Here is an 18233-nt window from a genome sequence, read left to right on the forward strand (position 1 = left end):
GGGAGAGCAGATGCAGAGGCCCAAGACTGTTTCCAGTTGTGAGAGGCCAGCCCTCCGTCCTTGCTTGAGCGGCTACATTTCCTATTTCTGCTTAGTCTAGTGGGATTGGGTTTTTTGCCTTGTGAAACCAAACTATCTCCATGAGTACAGGGTTGACTCTGCAAATAGAATGAACTGTTTCCCAGGAAAGTGAACGGGAACACGGTGCAAATTTTGCATAACTTAAGGGAACTATGGATCTCACCTGCACTCAATTGGGATTCAATAAGCCCAGTTAAAAAATTCCTGCAGTGACATATATTGCTAGTGGGACTGCAAATTGGTGCTACCACTCTGGAAAGCAGTATGGAGATTCCTCAGAAAACTGGGAATAGAACCACCATTTGACCCAGCAATCTCACTCCTCAGCATATATCCAAAGGACTTAAAATCAGCCTACTGTAGTGTCAAAACCACACCAATGTTTATAGCAGCTCATTGTCACAATATGAACGAACCGACCTAGGTGCCCTTCAACAGATGAATGGATAAAGAAAATGTGGTACATTTATACAACAGAAATTACTCAGCCATAAAGAAGAGTGAAATTATGCCAGTAAATGGATGGAACTGGAGGCTATCATGCTAAGTGAAATAAGCCAGTTCCTAAGAACCAAAGGCCAAATGTTCTCTCTGATATGTGAATATTAATGCACAATAAGAGGAGGAGGGAAGTATAGAAGTTCATTGGATTAGACAAAGGGGAATGAAGGGAAGGGAGGCGGGATGGGAATAGGAAAGACAGTAGAAAAAAAATCAGACATAACCTTCCTATGTTCATATATGAATACACAACCAGTGTAACCCCACATCACGTATAGCCACAAGAATGGGAAGTTAGACTCCATGTACGTATGATGTCAAAATACATTCTACTGTCGTGTGTAACTGAAAAAGGACAAATGAAAAAAATTTTAAAAAATTCCTGCAGTGAAATTTTGGATGAGAAGAGGTTGAGTGTGATTATGGAATGTTAGTTGGTCAATCTGACTTTCTCTAGCATCGCCGAGTGCTCAGGGGAGCACAGAATGCAGAGATAAGCAGCCACTCGTTAGGCATAATCCTTAACTCAGGATAATAGAGAACATGAGTTGGGCTTTGAAAACGGATAGACACACATTCCCTGCAGGATTTGTGACTTTCCAGTTACTGAAGAAAAATGAATCAGAAGTACAAAATCCCATTTCAATTGACAAAACCAACCCCATGGGACACGTGACTTGGCCAGGAGAGAGGATCTGTTTTTCTGTGTAGATTTCATTTTTGGTTAGCATCATCAAAACATGGACCTGGGACCCATGGAGCTTGACCCAGATGTTGGTGATTGAAGAAGGCAAGTTGGCCTGAGGCAAATTTGCTTGGCTTCCAAGGGCTGAATAGCTCTGCTATTCTTTAGTGGATGCCTTTCTGGACCATCGATCTCTCCTAAGTCTTAAAACTCCCCTCTCTTCCTAGGCCACAATTTTTTTTAAAGGGTCCAGTTTCTTAGTCCTGTGTCCCCGTACCTGCATTCCTTAAGTTCCTCTTTCCCTCTCCCTATTTTGCTGACTTTACTTACAGGCAGTTGGCTGCAAGGGCACCATAGTCCTTCACTATGCTCTGCTTCCTGGGGCTTCCCAAATTTATTATCTGGTTGAGTACTAGTGAATCCAACAAAATAAGCCCTTTTCTGGGACTCCATTTTGCCTCTCGCTCAAGCCAAATTCTCCTGGCTGCCCCCGGCACTTGGCTTCCAAAAGCCAGGCTCCAGGGATGGAAAGTGCTGGATGCTAGCATCTCCCCAGCACTCAAGCTCAGTTCTGTCCTGATTTCACATTTCAACCAGAGGACATTCTGCCAAGTGACAGGGCACCAAAAAAAGAGCTAAGCCTTTTTCCACACTGTGGTTTTCATTAGGCAAGTGTGTGTGTGTGTGTGTGTGTGTGTGTGTCTGCCTCTAATAACAGGTAGTCACTTCTGCCCTGCTAAAACCACAGCTGTTTAGAATGGTATCCCCACTCGGCTTCCAGCCACCTGCAAGCCTACTTCAGCAGAATCTGCAGGCTCTCATCGGCCTCTAGCTTAATGAATAATCACGAGAAAAATACAGGTCAGCACCTGCCAGTGGGCAGGGCAGGGATTGCTTTGGCTAAGTCAAGTTCTTTGTGTTTCCCATTTTTTTTTCTTTGGTGCAAGACTTCTTGGCTGCTCTTCCTCCGAAAGCACAGGAAGCCGAAGAAATTCCCTCATCTTGGCAATGACACGTTCCCAACTTTCCTTGGTACTCCCCCTGCCCACTTCTGAAATGGAGTTTGCTCAGCCTACTGCAAGAGGAAGGGCACCCCAGATACACATTTCAGAGGGTCTCGGCGGAGTGGTTTTGCTCTAGACGTTTACAGGAGGGGTAGACGAGTTCTAGGGGGAGGGTTACAACTGGAATGGCTTTTGTCCCAGGCCTTTTTCATAGGAGATAACAGGCCATTCACCCAAAGCTCCTAAACCCTGGTGTCATCTGTTACCAATTTGGCATTCCTGAGATATTTATTCTGGCTCTACCCTGTGGCAAACCATGAAACAGATGTATCATGGCGACCATGTGCAAGTTGGGGGCCTTTCATGCCAAGAGCAAGTGGCTCTTTATTCTCTTTCAAAGCTCCATGAAGTTACAGCTGGATATAGGCATTAAAAAGTACGGTCTATGTGGAAAGGATGTCTAGAGCTCAAGAGGGATCCGAGTGCGTGAAAGGAAAGACTTTCCCAAAGAGGAAAGGGCACGGAGGGACACAGGGTGGCAGAGTTGGTGTATGAGAACATGGACTGTGGAGCTGACCCTCTGGGACAAAGCCTGCCTGTGGTATGCTAGCTGCCCGACTCTGGGCAGGTTGTATAACCTTCTCATCCTATTTCCTCCGTATTCACATTCTATTGTGACAAATTACCACAAGCCCCATAGCTTAAAACAACATTCCTTTAGCATCCCGTGGCTCCCGGGTTTGGAGGTCAGAAGCCCAACCTGCTGTGGCCACACTCTCTCAGAAGACTGATGCTAAGGAGCTCAGCCAGGTCAAGTTCTCATCTGAAGGCTCTAAGGGGGGAAAAAAAATCTGCTTCCAAGCTCATTCTTGTTGGTGGTAGAATTCACTTTCTTGTGGTTGTAGGACTGAAGTCTCTCTTTTTTTTTTTTTTTTTGCTGGCTCTAGGTTAGGGGTAATCTTAGCTCCTAAGGTCACTCATTTGCTTTGCCCCATGGTCGTCTCCCTTTTAAGTCAGCAATGGCACAATGTACTTTTAATATCTGGGCTCCTTAGGTTTCGTTAGCTGAGGAAAATGCTTTGCTTTAAGGGTGCATGTGATTGGATTAGGCTTACCCGGTCATTTCCCTCTCCCAAGGGCAATGAACGTGGAATTTTAATTGCATCCATAAAATCCCTTGCATCAGTATCTAAATCAGTACTGGCTTGAATAACAGGGAGAGTGTGTGTACATGGGGGCTGGAAACTCAGGGAGACCACCTTGGAACTCTGACCTCATGCACTTACTTGTGGAGAAGCTGAGAGGCCCAAATGAACAAGTGTATGGAAAATACCCAGCACACAGCAAGCAGGTTCCAGGTAGGAGGATTTGCACGAGAAAAATTAGCCACTTGGGTTTCCAGGATGGATGAGATCTGGGGTTGGGGTAGAAGGAGGTTGTTAAGACTTGGGAACAATAAGACAAATTCTGTTTTTTTTTTTTTTTTTGGCTGGAATAGGAAGTGCTGTCCTCCTTGAAAGGAGAAAATGGATGCTCTCCCTGATTTAGGTCATTGCTGTGGTAGTGAGGACCAGGGTTTGGAACGAAGCAGAAGAAACCTGGAAATGGCCTTTTAGACTGTCCCCCTCAGGAACTATCTGCAGGGAGATTTTTCAATTCTGAAAAGAGCGAAGAGGTTTTTTTTTTTTTCAGCTACAAGTCCGGGGATTCAGAAACCACTAAAATAATAGCTTTCCCAAAACCCGCCAAGCCAGGCTCTAATTGGAGGAATGGGAATGGATCCCCAGCCCTCTGCTGAACACACACAGCTGGTGTGGCTCAGGAACATTTTCAAACTGCAGGAGGCCATGCCTGACCACTTCGGAATCAGAAAAGGGGCCTAGGCCCTGTTGCTGCTGGGAGAAAGGAAAGTGGTCACCATTTGTAAGTCAGTAGTGTTTGGTCCACCTTGTGGGTTGAACTGCTCACAAGGAAGCTACGGTTCAAAAGCCCTGGGCAGTTATGAGATGAACTGCAAAGAGCAACAAGGATGGAGAGTGCAGAGATTATATCGTTCATGTCATGGATGCGATAGGGGCAAGCAGCTTATCCTTCAAACACTCCTCCCCTACACCATTCTTATTTCCAGCTGAATTCTCTTTTTCATCTCAGATCCTGGCTTTCTGTCCCCCTCCCTCTCCTATCTGCCTTGGCTTCTGGATCTTCTCAAAGTTTCCCCCAGGAAAACTTCAGCCAATTTCCTCCCCTTGAACAACTGTCACTTTTGAGAAGCTGCCTAGTCTCTTTGCTGTGATTTTCAGAGACTCAGGCTTCCTTCCAGTGACGGCAAAGAGGTAGAAGAGGGGGCGGCAAGGGCTTCTGGTGGTGGGGGACACAGAGGCGTGCATGAGTCTGAGAGATGCTGACTCTCCCATCGCAGGACAGCAACACCTTGTTGATAGCTGACCAAGACATTCAGGAAGAAAAGCAGAGAACAGGAAACTCACATGTGCTTTGTAGTTGCTGGAGTTTCTGCACAGGGAGACACGACCCTATTTGACCTTGCCTTTGGTCAAGACTAAGGGTTATAGAAGAACCGACCAAAAATGTGTTGGCAGAAGGCCAGGCCAAGATGACTAGTTTTGATATGTCCAAGGATGTTGTCTGGCTTGGGCAGCTTGTGGGCCAGAGTAGAAACCCCAGACTCAGCCTTTAAGGATGTTGGTAGAGCCACAACATGAACCGCTCACTTGAGCTCCAGGTGAGGCCGGCCGCCATCATTGCCCATTAAGGACCCAAACTGAGAGCAGCACAATTCTGGCTTGTTAGTTCCTGGCCAGGAAGAATGGAAATGACATCTCCCTGCTCCCTGCGCTCCCGCCTCTTCGCTATTATTCCAGACAGGTGCCAGAGGCGTCAGAGGGCCTGATGGAGCCTGGTGTCGGCTGTGATCGGCGGCTGACGACCTGGCAGAAACACTTTCCCTGATTACCTTTTAAACTTGGACTTGCCACACTTGGTTACATTCGTGGGGAGAAAGGGAAGGAGGGAGGGAGGGAGGGAGGAAACGAGGGTTAAGCAGGTTTGCTGAAGGCTAGGAGCCAGGGGGCACACGGACAGCCCACCTGCACTCAGCTTACCGCCTTCTGCATTTCAACATGACTAAATATTGACATCCAACTGAGAAATATCGACCAAGAGCCTAATCATTCACAACAGTAGGTGAGCTTCATCCTGTGCTGTGCGGGGGGGACAAGCCATCACCTACCTCCTGTCAGTAATGAGCTGGAGGTGTAGAAAGACACTCTCCGACTTCATACCATAACTTATTAGTGTGGTGGTAAAAATAAAAAATAAAAAAAAGAAGAGAAACCACTTAGACTAATGGTCTCTTCTGGGCAAGTGGCAAAGGATGCTGATTTGGCTTATTTTGTGACTTGCACCTTTCTTGGCGGGGCAGACGGTTTGCTGATATGCTTATTTTGGATGGTAGTTAATGTTAGGTAATTACTGGCATGGAAGTATCCACGTGTGTTTATAAATCACTGCATTTTACATATTGGCAGGTTTGGGGCTATGGACAAGGAGGGCTTGTCTGTCTGTGCAAGAGACAAACAATTAGCCAGGCCATATGTTGGTTCTTCCTTTGCTATCTATTTCGATGATGTGTCCACAGGGGGATGCGGTGGCTCCTCTGGCCCTGTGCACCATAGCAGTACTTGAACTTCATCTGCACTTCCTCATGTCCTCATGGTCATGTGCCTAAGTGAGGGTTCCCCCTGGCTAAAGGGAGTAGTATTCGTACTTACTACATCGTACAAGAGAACTCTGGGCCTGGTTCAAATCCACACTGGCTAAGGAATCTTTCGCTTCCATTTTGAGCACTGGTATAAGTCACGACACATCTGCTTATTAATATTATCCTGTTGATGTTTACAGTACAGTTTGGGTGAAGGGAAGGTGTTCTCTGGCACTGAGGTGAAATACTGGGGATGGACACAGGGCCTTGCACATGCTGGATAAACACTCTATCACTGAGCCATGTCCCCAGTTTCCTTTTCTTTTTTTAAAAATTATATTTTGAGATAGGGTCTTGCTAAGTTACCCAGGCTGGCCTTGAACTTTCCATCCTCCTGCCTCAGCCTCCAAAGTAGCTGGGATTATAGGGGTGCACCACCCATCTGTACATTTATCAGTGCAGTCGATCCTCTGTGGTAGCCCACAAACCTTGCTTGGGAAATGGTCATATTCAACCATTCACATAAAACTACTCTGTGACCTCTGAATACAGCAGGGTCACCAGGTCCCTTTGATCCCCTGTTAAATGATCAACATCAATTCTGGTCAGAAAGTGTGTGTGTGTGTGTGTGTGTGTGTGTGTGTGTGTGTGAGTGTTTGTGCATGTGTGTGTCTCTGGACTTTCCTCTAGACCAAAGTATCATAAGGGAAGTTTAAGGCCACAAAAATGTGACTAAATGAGTGAGCACTGATCCACATTTACAAAAGCTAATGACTTCCCATAGTCCCTCTTTCTCAAATCTGTATAAATGTGTAGACAATGTTTCCAAGGGCAAAATTTCCTAGTTCACTGATCCAGAGTCCCATGTTATTGATGAAATAAAGGTAATATTGAAAGTGACAGTGTCTGAAAAGCAATCTCAAACTGTCTTTTTATTGCATGCAATTAACAATGAAATTGAGAACCGCTTTCCTTCTAATACAAAATCATTAGCCACAGAGTTGCAATTGAAATTCACCACAGTGATTTCAGCCAATAACTCTCAACTTCTTCCTCTTTCCGAAGGGTTTGATTCCCGCCCCCTCCCTTCATTTTTAAGCACTACAGAATAATGAGCAAACAGTTAAATTGGGCTAGCTCTGAGTTTCAACCAAGATTTATGGTCTACTCATCTTCCAGGGGAGCTATAAAACTACTGATGACATCTCATATCTTGAAATCTCTTGTATTGAGAAAAGAGATGGGTGTGGTGTGAAAGTGAATTCTGGTTACAAGTGATATTTAGACAAGTTTCGTCCTTCAAAACAGTCCTTAACTCCTACAAAGGATTTCTGTCATGAGCTGGGGATCTCAGGGCTAACTACTCTGTCTTCTCTAATACTTCCCACCCTCTCACAAAAACACCCTTCTTAAATTTATCTTAAATATGTTTGGGAGCCCTCCCCCATCTCCCTCCCCCTCTAAATTTTGCTTGGGTTAAAAAAAAAATCAAAGGCAGATTTTTTTTTTTTTGTTCTCTGCAAAAGCATCAACCTTCAGATCCAAGTTAACCCAAATCATCACGATAATAAAAGATAATAAACTGCCTTCAGTTTAGAGCGCTTCAGTTTAGACAGGGACAAGCCACGTTTGAATACAAACAGTGGGTGGCTGTGTTAGGGCACCGCTCCAGTTGACATCCTGTCCTCTCTGACACTGGGCAGAGGGCTAAGGAAGGGAAAGAGCTGGGTCTTGGGGGGAGTAAACATGCTTTCTGGAAAGTGCCCAGGTCTGCCCAAAGAGCAGAGGCAAGTGCTGAATTTGAACCAGCTCTGGAGTTGCTCTGTTTGGAAACCTCATTCTGAAAAACCGAAGTCCAGCAGCGGCTTTCCAGACCAGGACAAAGAGAAAGGGGGTGGAAGGCACCGGGGAGCAGGAGTGGGGCTAGGCGGCCAACAACAGCGAGCTCAAGGGGAGTGGCTGAGAGCATTTCTTTCTGGCGCCGCTGCCCAGAAACTTTTTCTGCCACAGATATCTTACTTCGGGCCTGAACTCTGAGGTCCGCAACTGCTGGTGGGGTCTGCGCGGGGGCCACACTCCAAGCGCAGTGACAGGGCTTCAGGACTGGGCGAAGTCGCCACAGCCCAGGGCCCGGGCGGCGGGGGAGAATGGGACTGGGAGGCCGGGCTGACGCGCGGGTGCTCGGGTCTCCCGGGCGGGGTCCTCACCTGTTCCAGCGGGCCACCTTCCTCCGGTAATACCGCAGCGCCTCCTGGCTGGCCAGGAGCGAGTCTTCGGGACCGAGGAGAGGCGGCTCCTCCAGGACCTGGTACAGCGGGTGGGCGAAGAGGGCCTGCAGCTTGGAGCGCGGGCTGCTGCGGCCGCCGCGGTCCTGCTCAGCCCGGGGCCCGGCTTGGGAAAAGTTGTGCGCGATGGTGCCAGGATTCGAGGAGGCGGCGGACGCCGCGGAGGAGGCGCGACCCGAGCACGGGCAGCCGGGCGGGCGCCCCCGGGGCCGCAGCTGGCGCTGCACTTGGGGCCAGAGGTGGAAGTAGAGGTCGGCGGAGAACAGCGCGCCCAGCAGCAGCAGGGTCAGCAGGCGGTCCCGGCGCAGCCCGGGCATGGCCCAGCCGGGGCGCGCGGGCTATGGTGGGCGCTGGGGGCGGGCGGGCCGTCTCCGGGGACCCGGGAGGGCGCCTAGGGCGCAGGCACCAGAGGCGCCTGGAGTCCTGAGGGCCGGCTGGGGCCGATGCGGCCGGAGAGCTCACCGTGCGGGACAGACCCCCTTTGAGGGGTGTCGCCCTGAACTTGGGGACCCGGTGCAGGGAGCGCCGGGGCTCGCGGCTGTCTCTTTTCCTCAACGCGCTGAGACGCTGAGAAGGGGTCTCCTGGGCGCCCGCTTCTAACGCCTTCTCTGCCCTGTGCCCGCCCGCCCTGGGCAGGTGAAGGGCCCCGGTGTCCCTCCAGCGGCCAGGCAGCGGCGACGGCCCGGAGGAGCGCAGAGAGCGGGCCGAGGCAGGCGGCTGCGGAGCCTGGGGCTTCTCTCCTGAGGATGCTGTCGCTCGGTGGCGGCCGCGACTGCTCCTGCGGCTCCTCCTGCGGGTGGCGGGGACGCTCGTGTCCCTGGCTGGCACGCGCGGCGGGAGTGGGGAGTTGCGAAGCAGGGGCGCCTCGGGGCGTTGTCTACGCGCGCCCGGACTCCTAGAGGCAGAGGTAACCGGGCCTCCACCCGCCTGGCCAGGCGCCCGCACCTCCGCCCACTCTCAGCTGGCACCTGCCTCTGGCGCAGCTCACCAGCCAACTCCCGAAGCCTCTGCCGGCTCTGCCCTCCACTTTGTCACCAACCACTTCTCGCGCCCATCCCCCTTCCTTGCTCAGGGCTCAATCCGCACATTTGGAGGCACCCAAACCAGGTGGGTTGGGGTGTGTGTGAAGGTTTTTATTCCTATTTCTATTTTTTTTTATTTTTTATTTTTAGAAAGACTTAAGTTCCGTAAAAAAACCTTTCTCTTGTAAGCTTTGTTAGGTGTGTGTGTGTGTGTGTGTGTGTGTGTGTGTGTGTGTGTTCTTATCCTTTCTCAGAGAACACACTAGATTCCTAACAAAGACATGCCGAGTGTCTGGCACATAGTAGGCACTCGGGAAATACCCGGTGGGCGAATAAAACAAGTTGACCTTTAGATATGAGGCGCCAGTTTTACCTAGACTCTTGGTGATTTCCTGTTTGGATGGAGTTCGACTTCAACTCTGCTTGTACTTTAAAAAGAGGAAATGGCTCTTGCACTGAATGAGGGCGGGGTCCCCGATGACCCCACTCTGAACTTGGGAGTTTAGCTTGGTGTGAAAGTGGTCCACCCAAATGAATCCCTGGAGGGCACAGTTAGGCTTTCTCTTGATGTCCAGTAAAGTAATTTATGCTTCTCCATTTTCCTTTTGAAGAAGAGGGAAGGAGCCCTGAACTCCTAGCTCCTCTCGTTCATGACAGGGAGTACAGTAAAATGCAAATCGGACTGAGGAGGTGACCCCAACCTGCTGAACCTTCAGGGAGTCTTCTCTTTCTGTTTGCAGTTGCCTCCCCTTCCCTTGCTGGAGTCACAAACTTGCGACTTACAATGATTTGAGGAACTAGATTTCTTTTCCCTCATGGTTCAGTGGGATACTTCCTGTGGTCCTCTGCATCTTCTTAATCTGGAAATGAAGATAATCATAGAACCTACCTCCTAGGATTGTTATCAGGTTTAAGAAAGTTGAGAGTATATAAATGGTTCATAGCAGCCCCTGGCTCCTGCTAAGTAAGAATGAGATATGCGTTTGCTACAGCAATGGTTACTTCGTAACCTCCTGTAGGGCCATAGGATAGGGCAGATTGTTCATCCACAAAAATAGAAAATCCTGGAAAAGGAAGATACCCGAAAAGACCCATCTTGAGGAGTACAACAGGATGGCCTCAATGCCCATCTCCTTTTTTACCTAGAATTTAATTTTCACTAGTGTTCAGTTTCTGAGAAACTCTGCAACTTCTGGGGAGACTAACTGCATGATGACCAGTAGATAAAGAAGTCACTAAGGTCTTTTGAGATTTCATTGTGTCAATTTCCTTTTAGCTGACACAAAAATAAAATAATTTAAAGAAAAAAAAAAGAAGAAAACAAGTGCTGAGCCGTGGTGCCATATCTGTGATAATAAATAATGCCACATGCCTGGTGCACAGTAGGCACTCAGGTGCTGAATGGTGGTGCTACATCTGTGATGATGAACTGCTTTGCATTTCTCTCCACTGATAAAGACACTGGACCTGAAAACATCACAAGCCTTATGATTTCTGTTCTTCCCAAACCATGATGTCATGCTCCCTTTGAAGCCTTTTTATCTGGCCCCAATTTAGGGAATAATATTTCTAACTTGTTTAGAGATGATCTGAACATAGATTTCGTGCCCTTTGAGGATCAAGGGCAACACTACAAGCAGAAGTGTGTGAATGATGATGGGGTAGGTGAGTGGAAATCCTTCAGGTAGCATGGGCCCATCAGATGCCGTTATCCCCAGGATTTGCTCCAGATCTTTCTCCCTCCCAGAGTTCTCTTCTTGTGCACCTCTATGTCTTGGCCCCTGGCTTCCTCACCAACTTCATCTATGTTCTCTCAGTCTACACGAAAACTATTCTAAACTGCTGTTTGTTTGGAACTCATCATTTCTTTAAAACTTCCTGCGGGAAATGCATGGCACCTCTTCCATTTCTATTGCTCTTAAATGTATCCAGAGCCCCATAGTTTCTTGCTCAGACTTGCAAATGGGCTTCCAGCATGACCCCACTTGGTGCCCACTCATACTCTCACCAGGCATTTTCAAGCATGCAGAAATAATCAGAATATTTCCTGTTGAAAGTCCCCTGTAGCTTTTCATGCCTCTGGATCTGGTCACTCACTGTGGCACGGCTCTTCGTGGTCTGGCTTCTACCTTCCTTTCCAGTCTCATCTCCCCTCTCTTTAGACACCCCTCTTCCAGTCTTCACCCCATAATATTTTCTGAATTCTCCCACAGACATTTCTTTAATCAAATGTCCCTTCCTCTGTCCCCACTTGGAGAACATCCATTGTCCACTCAGCATTTTGCCACTTGACTCATTTTCTCGGATGTTGTCCTTGGTGCCATGACCTCTCACGTGCCCCTATAGCTCCTCATACGCTCCCTTATAGCTTTGGCCATCGTATCTAGTTATTTATATGAATTATGCATCAAATTATAACCTCACTCAAGTTCGTATGCTAAGATTTTTTACTTCCAATATCTGAGAGAATGTCACCTTATTTGGAAATAGGGTCATTGCAGATATAATTAGTTAACACGAGGTCATACTGGAGTAGAGTGTGCCCTTAAAAGGTGGAGGAGGGGATTTGGACCCAGAGACAGGACGCAGGGAAAGCACCAGGTGAAGAGGAAGACAGAAATCGGGCAGTGCTCCTATGATTTGGGAAAGAGGCATGGGATGGATTTCTCTCCTTCAGCCCTGAGACGAACATGGCTGACACCTTGACCTTGGATTGACACCCTCTAGAACTGTGGGACAGTCCATTTCTGTTGCTTGAGCCACTCGGTGTGTGTGGTGTTTTGTCTCAGCAGCCCTTGCTAGCTAATACAGCACACCTGTGGGTGTCTCTGATGGAGTACCACCACCTGTGTGCAGGGGAAGGGGGCTACCATCGATGTGTGCACAGATCTAATTTGGAAAAAGTTTGAGAAATGCTTGCTGAGCCAGGGCAGGGATACTGGCCATCTCTGACACTGGCATCTCATACAGAGCCTAGTACATGGTAGGGGTGTCACTCTGGGTTATAAAAAAAATGACATTGTTTTGGACCCTGAAGGAGACACAGAAGAAATATTTGACACAGTTACTTCCTCCCTTTGAGCATCTTCTACAATCATCAGAGAGACAAGATTTGTCTGTACCTATGAGCCAATTAAGAAAAAGAATGAGGCAGCGCAGGAAGCAGATCAGGGCATGCAGCCTGTGTTAAGAGGAGCAAAGCAAAGGGCACTTGTGTTTCTTTTCAGTCTCGCTAAATACCAAGCCCTCTACTTCTAGGAATTAAATCATGAAAACATCAAAGTCAACATTTAAACACAAGAGTTCCTCCGGCTGTGAAGGTTAGATTCTGTTTTTTATCTTGCATATGTTCACTTGCTGCTTCAGACACGACTAGCTGTTTTTTTGTTGCGTGGTTGATTTTCTGCACCATACTATAACTCCACGGGCACGACTTTCTCTTCCCTTTCCTATCTTCACGGGTTCTCACACACAGCAGGGTACACAGATGAGAACTGACAAAGTCCCATAGAAGAAATGGTGTTTGTAGGTCTGTGCAAGTGTATTCCTCTGTGGGAGGCAGGGAGTGGTTTGGAAAAGAGAGTTATTTAAAATAAGAACTTGGATTTATAAAATCTGGCCCCAGATAAGTAACCGTTATATTTGGTTAGAAAACCAAACGGAATCTCAATGGAGCTGTTAAAGGAGTGGAAGGTAAGAGACTCACCGAGAAATAGCAAAGCCACATGTAAACTTCTGTGTCCCTTGGAGTTTTTATTGCAGTGCAGATGAGTGTGAGGACATTGTTACCTGCACCTGCTAGCTGTCTTAGCAAGCAGCCAGAGGAGAGAGGCAACTCAATTATTGTGAATGGCAGGACCAGAAGAGAGTGAGCTTAAGACACCTAAGACTGGCTGGTCTGACGTTGGATCTAACACGTTATTCTGAGTTAGAAAGTACAATTTTCTTATTCTAAGTGAGAAAGTCCAGAATTTTCTGTGATCACCAAAATATAATGCCTCAACATAGACCCAATGTTTCTGAATCTGAAGCAGATAACTGGATAGAGTTTCCTGGTTTGTTTATAAAATGCAAATTACAGGGCTGTACCCTAGGTCAAATGAATCTAAATCTTTGGAAGTGGGGCCAAGATTGTGTATTTTTAATAGGCTGACTTTTTATTTTTATTTTTTATTTTTTTTTGGTGCTGGGGACTGAACCAGGATGCTCTACCACTGAGCTACATCCCCAGCCCTTTTGGTATTTTTAAATTTTAAGATAGGGTCTCACTAAGTTGCTGAGTCTGGCCTCAAACTTGTGATGTTCCTTCCTTGGCCTCCTAAGTTGCTGGGATTACAGGTATGCACCTAGGTCAATAAACTGATTTTTATCACCTTATAAAGCATCTGATACACACTGAATTTCAGGAATCCCTGGTTGAAAAGACAGTGCTAATGAGAACAGAGTCATACATCTGCTGCCAAATTGTCTGTCTAGGATACTCTGTTTATGCTAGTCACCCAACTTGTAATCCTAACGTTATAAGGGGGCTAGAGTGCGAGTGTGTGTTGGGCACAGCACAACCTAGCACTACTGCAGACCACAAGTGAACAAATACCTCTATTGCCTATTCTTTAGGGATGGTGGGTATCTTGTTACAAAAACTTGTAGCTGTACTTTTTAATAAGTTTCCTTTGGAAGACTGAAGTAACTCCTCTGGGCCTCATTTTTCTCTTCTGAAACATGAAAAGCCAAAGTCAATAATCTCTAAGGTTCCTTTTAGTTCTAAAAAGTGATAATTTTACTTTCCCTTTATAAGCATGTAATAATCAAGCTCTTTTTGCACAAGGCTCTTTTATTCCCCGTATAAACCAAATAATTGAGGTAGCAAAGCAGGACATTGATTAGAAAGAGGAAGAGCACAGGACTGGGAGTGAGGGAGCTTAGACTGTGGTCCTGGCTCAACCATTCATTACCATGATGACACGGGACAGATTGTTTAATGTCTCTGGGCCCCACTTTCCTTATGTGCAAATTAGCTCTTTGAGTTAGACAGTTTCAAAGTTCCCTTTCAGCATCTATTTCTTTTAGGAATGAAGATGAAATAAGGACATTTTTTTTTTAGATGAAAGAAAATGAAGAGAATTTATCACTAGTGAAATGTTAAAAGAATGTTACAGAAGTTTCCCGGTGGAAGGCATATGCCACCCACCAGAGGGAAATCTGGGATCTCAGGAATGAGGGAGGAGCAATCAAATATCTGTTGGTAGATATCTAGGTAAATATAACAGATTATTTTTCTCTTCCTAAGTTCTTTAAAATATATATGATTATTGAAAGCGAAAATTATAGCATTGTCTCATGGAGTTTCTACCTACATATGTATGTTTCTGTGTGTGCGTGTGCATGTGTGTGTGTGTATGTACCTACATACATATGATCGCTGCAACATAAAGGGTGGAAAGTAAAGGGACCTATATGTTGGTAAGGGTTTTAAATTCCACCTGATGTGGTAAAAACATTAGTGCTAAGTAGACTAAGAAACATGAAGTTTGTATATTGTGATCCCCCAGAGCAACCACTAAAAACAAACAAAGACATAATAAAAACAATAAATATATTGATGTGGAACACCAAAAAATAGGGAACCAACAAAATAAATTATAAATCCGTAGATCTACATGCAACCAATAATTACATTAAGTGTAAATGGTCTAAACAAACCCATTGAAAGAGATTATCAGAGATGGTCAACTGAAATTGAATTCCATGTATGCTTGAGTTTATATGTATAACTATAAAGATCTAATAAAAAAGAGAAAGATTGTCAAAATGAATCAATTAAAAAGTATGCAGCCTACAAGAAACTGATATGGATTGTATATGGTAATTTGTAATTATATAAAATTGTAATATTAATATAACATATTTGCATATTTCTATAGGTCACTTAAAAGTAAAAGGATAGATATGCTAAGCAAACACTGAGCAAAACAAACACAGGATGAGTATATTAAAATCAGAAAAAAGAGATTTTTAGAACAAGGAATAGACCAGGGACAAAACACGGTCGATTTGCCAACAGGACATACTAACCCTAAGTGTGTCTGTCTTTAACAACAGAACTTCAGAGTTCACAAAGTAAGGCTCATGAAACTGAAAGTACAGATGGACAAATCCCAACATGTAACAGCTGAAGACATCGAGGTTGTTTTCTTAGCAATTAACAGAGCAAATGGACAGAGAGTCAGCAGTGGCATAGGAGAACTGAGGGACACTATTGGGCAACTGCAGCTCATAACATTTACAGGACACTCCACTCAAAGCATTATAATGCACCTTTTATTTCCAAGTGTACACGACATTTACCAGTGTAGACTGTTAACTGGGGGTGTAAAGCAAGCATTAAAGAAGGGTATAAGAATCATTGTCATACAAATTATGCTCTCTGTTCATACTAGAATTAGACTAGAAGCCAAATATATTCTTGCTACACGACCTGGTGGCCCATTAGTAGGTATTTACTCAAGTGAACCAAGAATTCATACATGTATAGAAGATTTATTAATAGTTGACAAAATAAGAAATAATGTCTTTTCATGGACACATAGATAAACTGTCACACATCATAACATGGAGTATGACTTGGCAATGGCAAGGAACAGAATATTGATAGACACAGCAGTATGGATACTTCTGAAAGGCCTTATGCTGTGACAGAAAGAAGTTTCAGAAGGTTACATAGTTTATGGTTACCTTTATGTGATATCCTAGACATGGGACTCTGGTTGCCTGGCAGTGAGGACAGTGACCAAGGCGTGACCACAAAGGAGCAACATTATGGGAGTTTTGGGGTGAGAGAACTGTTGTATATCCTTATGGTGGTGGTCACAAGAGTCTATGCAGGTGTTATAACCGATAGACCTGTACATTAAAAAAAGAGATCAACTTTATTGACCTCATTATTAATATTCAATTAACTATTGAATTTAACTTTTGTTAAAAACAAAATGAAATAAAAAACAAAAGATGCATACTTCCATCCAAAAGAATTTTTTCCCTCAGTCTGGCTAAGACTAGCAAAGAATTGCAGAAAGAAAGTAGATGTTCATCCACCAAATAGTAAAGTGTGGTATGGTCACATAATTGGATGCAGAAGTTAAAATGAAAGAAGTATAACCCTGGTTTTTGACACGGATACATCCTCAAGCTTTATGAGGATATAAAGACTTATTTGTGATGTGTGTATGTCTATGTGCATGCATAGCAGTGCGATCCCATGTAGATCAGCATCAAAGCTGGCAAAATGATTCTTGGTATTAGTAGATGAGTATGTAGTAAAATTGTGAACATATGCATGAGAATGATGAATCGTCTCAGTCCATTTGGGCTGCTATAACAAATATATCATTGGCTGGGAAATTTCTCACAGTTCTAGAGGTTAACAGATTTGAAGAATATATCACGTGATGTTAAAATGTGACCAAGTTGGGTGGTGATCTACAGATGTTGGGCATGTTCTATTATATTGTATACTTACGACATTTCCTTAAAAATTTGACCTCATGGTATCATATTCTGGGCTATTTTAGTTTCTTGTTTAAAATTGAAATTATTAATAGAAACATAGAAATATAAGAATTGTGCATGTTTATGGGATTCCATGTGATGTCTTGATACATGTATACATTGTATAATATTTAAATCAGGTTAAACGCCTTTATCTTCTCAAACATTTTTCATATTTTATTATCTTAAAGAGACAGTTGAGATGGGGTAGGGGTCTTGATGTTAAGATGAAACAGGTTAATAAGGGTCAACCGGCAGTAAACTCATTCTATCTGAGCCTGATGGTACATGCCAAAAATCGCAACTACTCAGGAGGCTGAGGCAGGAGGATTGCAAGTTTGGGTCCAGCTTGGGCAGCTTAGTGAGACCCTATTTTAAAAATACAGATTAAAAAAGTAAGAGACTGTGGATGTAACTCAATGGCAGAGTGCTTGTTTGGTATGTGTGAGGGCCTGGATTCAACTTCCAGTCTAGGATCAAAAAAATGCTCTATTTTTTATTGTTTAATCAATTATTTTAGTATTTAGTTAATTTAATAAGAATTAATTATGATTTATTTTTTATGATTTGATTTTTAAAATTATTTAATTTCTATGTTTCTGTTAATAAGTTAAAATTTTAAAAAAGGATTGAACCCAGGGGTGCTTAACAACTGAGCCACACCTCCAGCCCTTTTATTTTTTAAAAATTTATCTGTTTTTTTTTTTTTTTAAGGTGTAGATTGGACACAACACAATGCCTTTTTATTTTTATGTGGTGCTGAGGATCGAACCCGGGTCCCGCCGGTGCTAGCTCTACCGCTGAGCCACAATCCCAGCCCCCCTTCCAGCCCTTTTATAAATTTTTATTTTTTATTTTGAGACAAGAGGGTCTTGCTAAGTTGTTGAGACTGGCTTTGAACTGCAATCCTCCTGCTTCTTCAGCCTCCCGAGCTGCTGGGATTTCAGGCGTGTGCCACCGAGCCCTGGCTATTCCTTTTGAGAGGACAAGAATATGATAAAGGACAAAGAATATGAGTAAGAACAATGAACTGTATTTATATTTCAGAAGGGGAAGAGATCCGCAGGGTTCCGAGGCTCTGAGCAGTGCCCGTGCCCGTGTCTGTGCCACGAGAGCGCTGGCTGCCAGGCTGGGCAACGACATTGTGTTCCTGTTTCGGCTTTTGCTACCTTGACAGCTCAGCTATTCTGAGACGGTGCGAAGTGGGGACGTTTCTGGGTTTCTAGAAAATCATCCTAAAGTCCTTTAGCTGTGGCTCAGCAACTCCTAATCCATGATGTGATTTCACAGCAAGTGCGTGAGGCAAACATCCAACAAACGTAACACAAATAAATACCTTTGATGTGGCTCAAAGTTCAGTCTCAGAACATCAATGCAGCTAAAATAAAC

The 18233-nt window shown here is 45.0% G+C and overlaps 1 protein-coding gene across 1 annotated transcript in view; it reads right to left on the reverse strand.

The window, feature by feature from the left end:
• Fam20a (FAM20A golgi associated secretory pathway pseudokinase) overlaps nt 1-9161 on the reverse strand; it is a 50178-nt gene extending 41017 nt beyond the window's left edge. The window contains exon 1 of the mRNA XM_026406649.2: nt 8197-9161. Coding sequence (XP_026262434.2) covers nt 8197-8591 — 395 coding nt within the window. The 5' untranslated portion in view covers nt 8592-9161. The remainder of the gene's footprint in view (nt 1-8196) is intronic.
• Between the last annotated feature and the right edge of the window lie 9072 nt (nt 9162-18233).

This window comes from Urocitellus parryii, chromosome 7 (genome assembly GCF_045843805.1).
Source record: "Urocitellus parryii isolate mUroPar1 chromosome 7, mUroPar1.hap1, whole genome shotgun sequence".
Classification (NCBI taxonomy): Eukaryota; Metazoa; Chordata; class Mammalia; order Rodentia; family Sciuridae; genus Urocitellus; species Urocitellus parryii.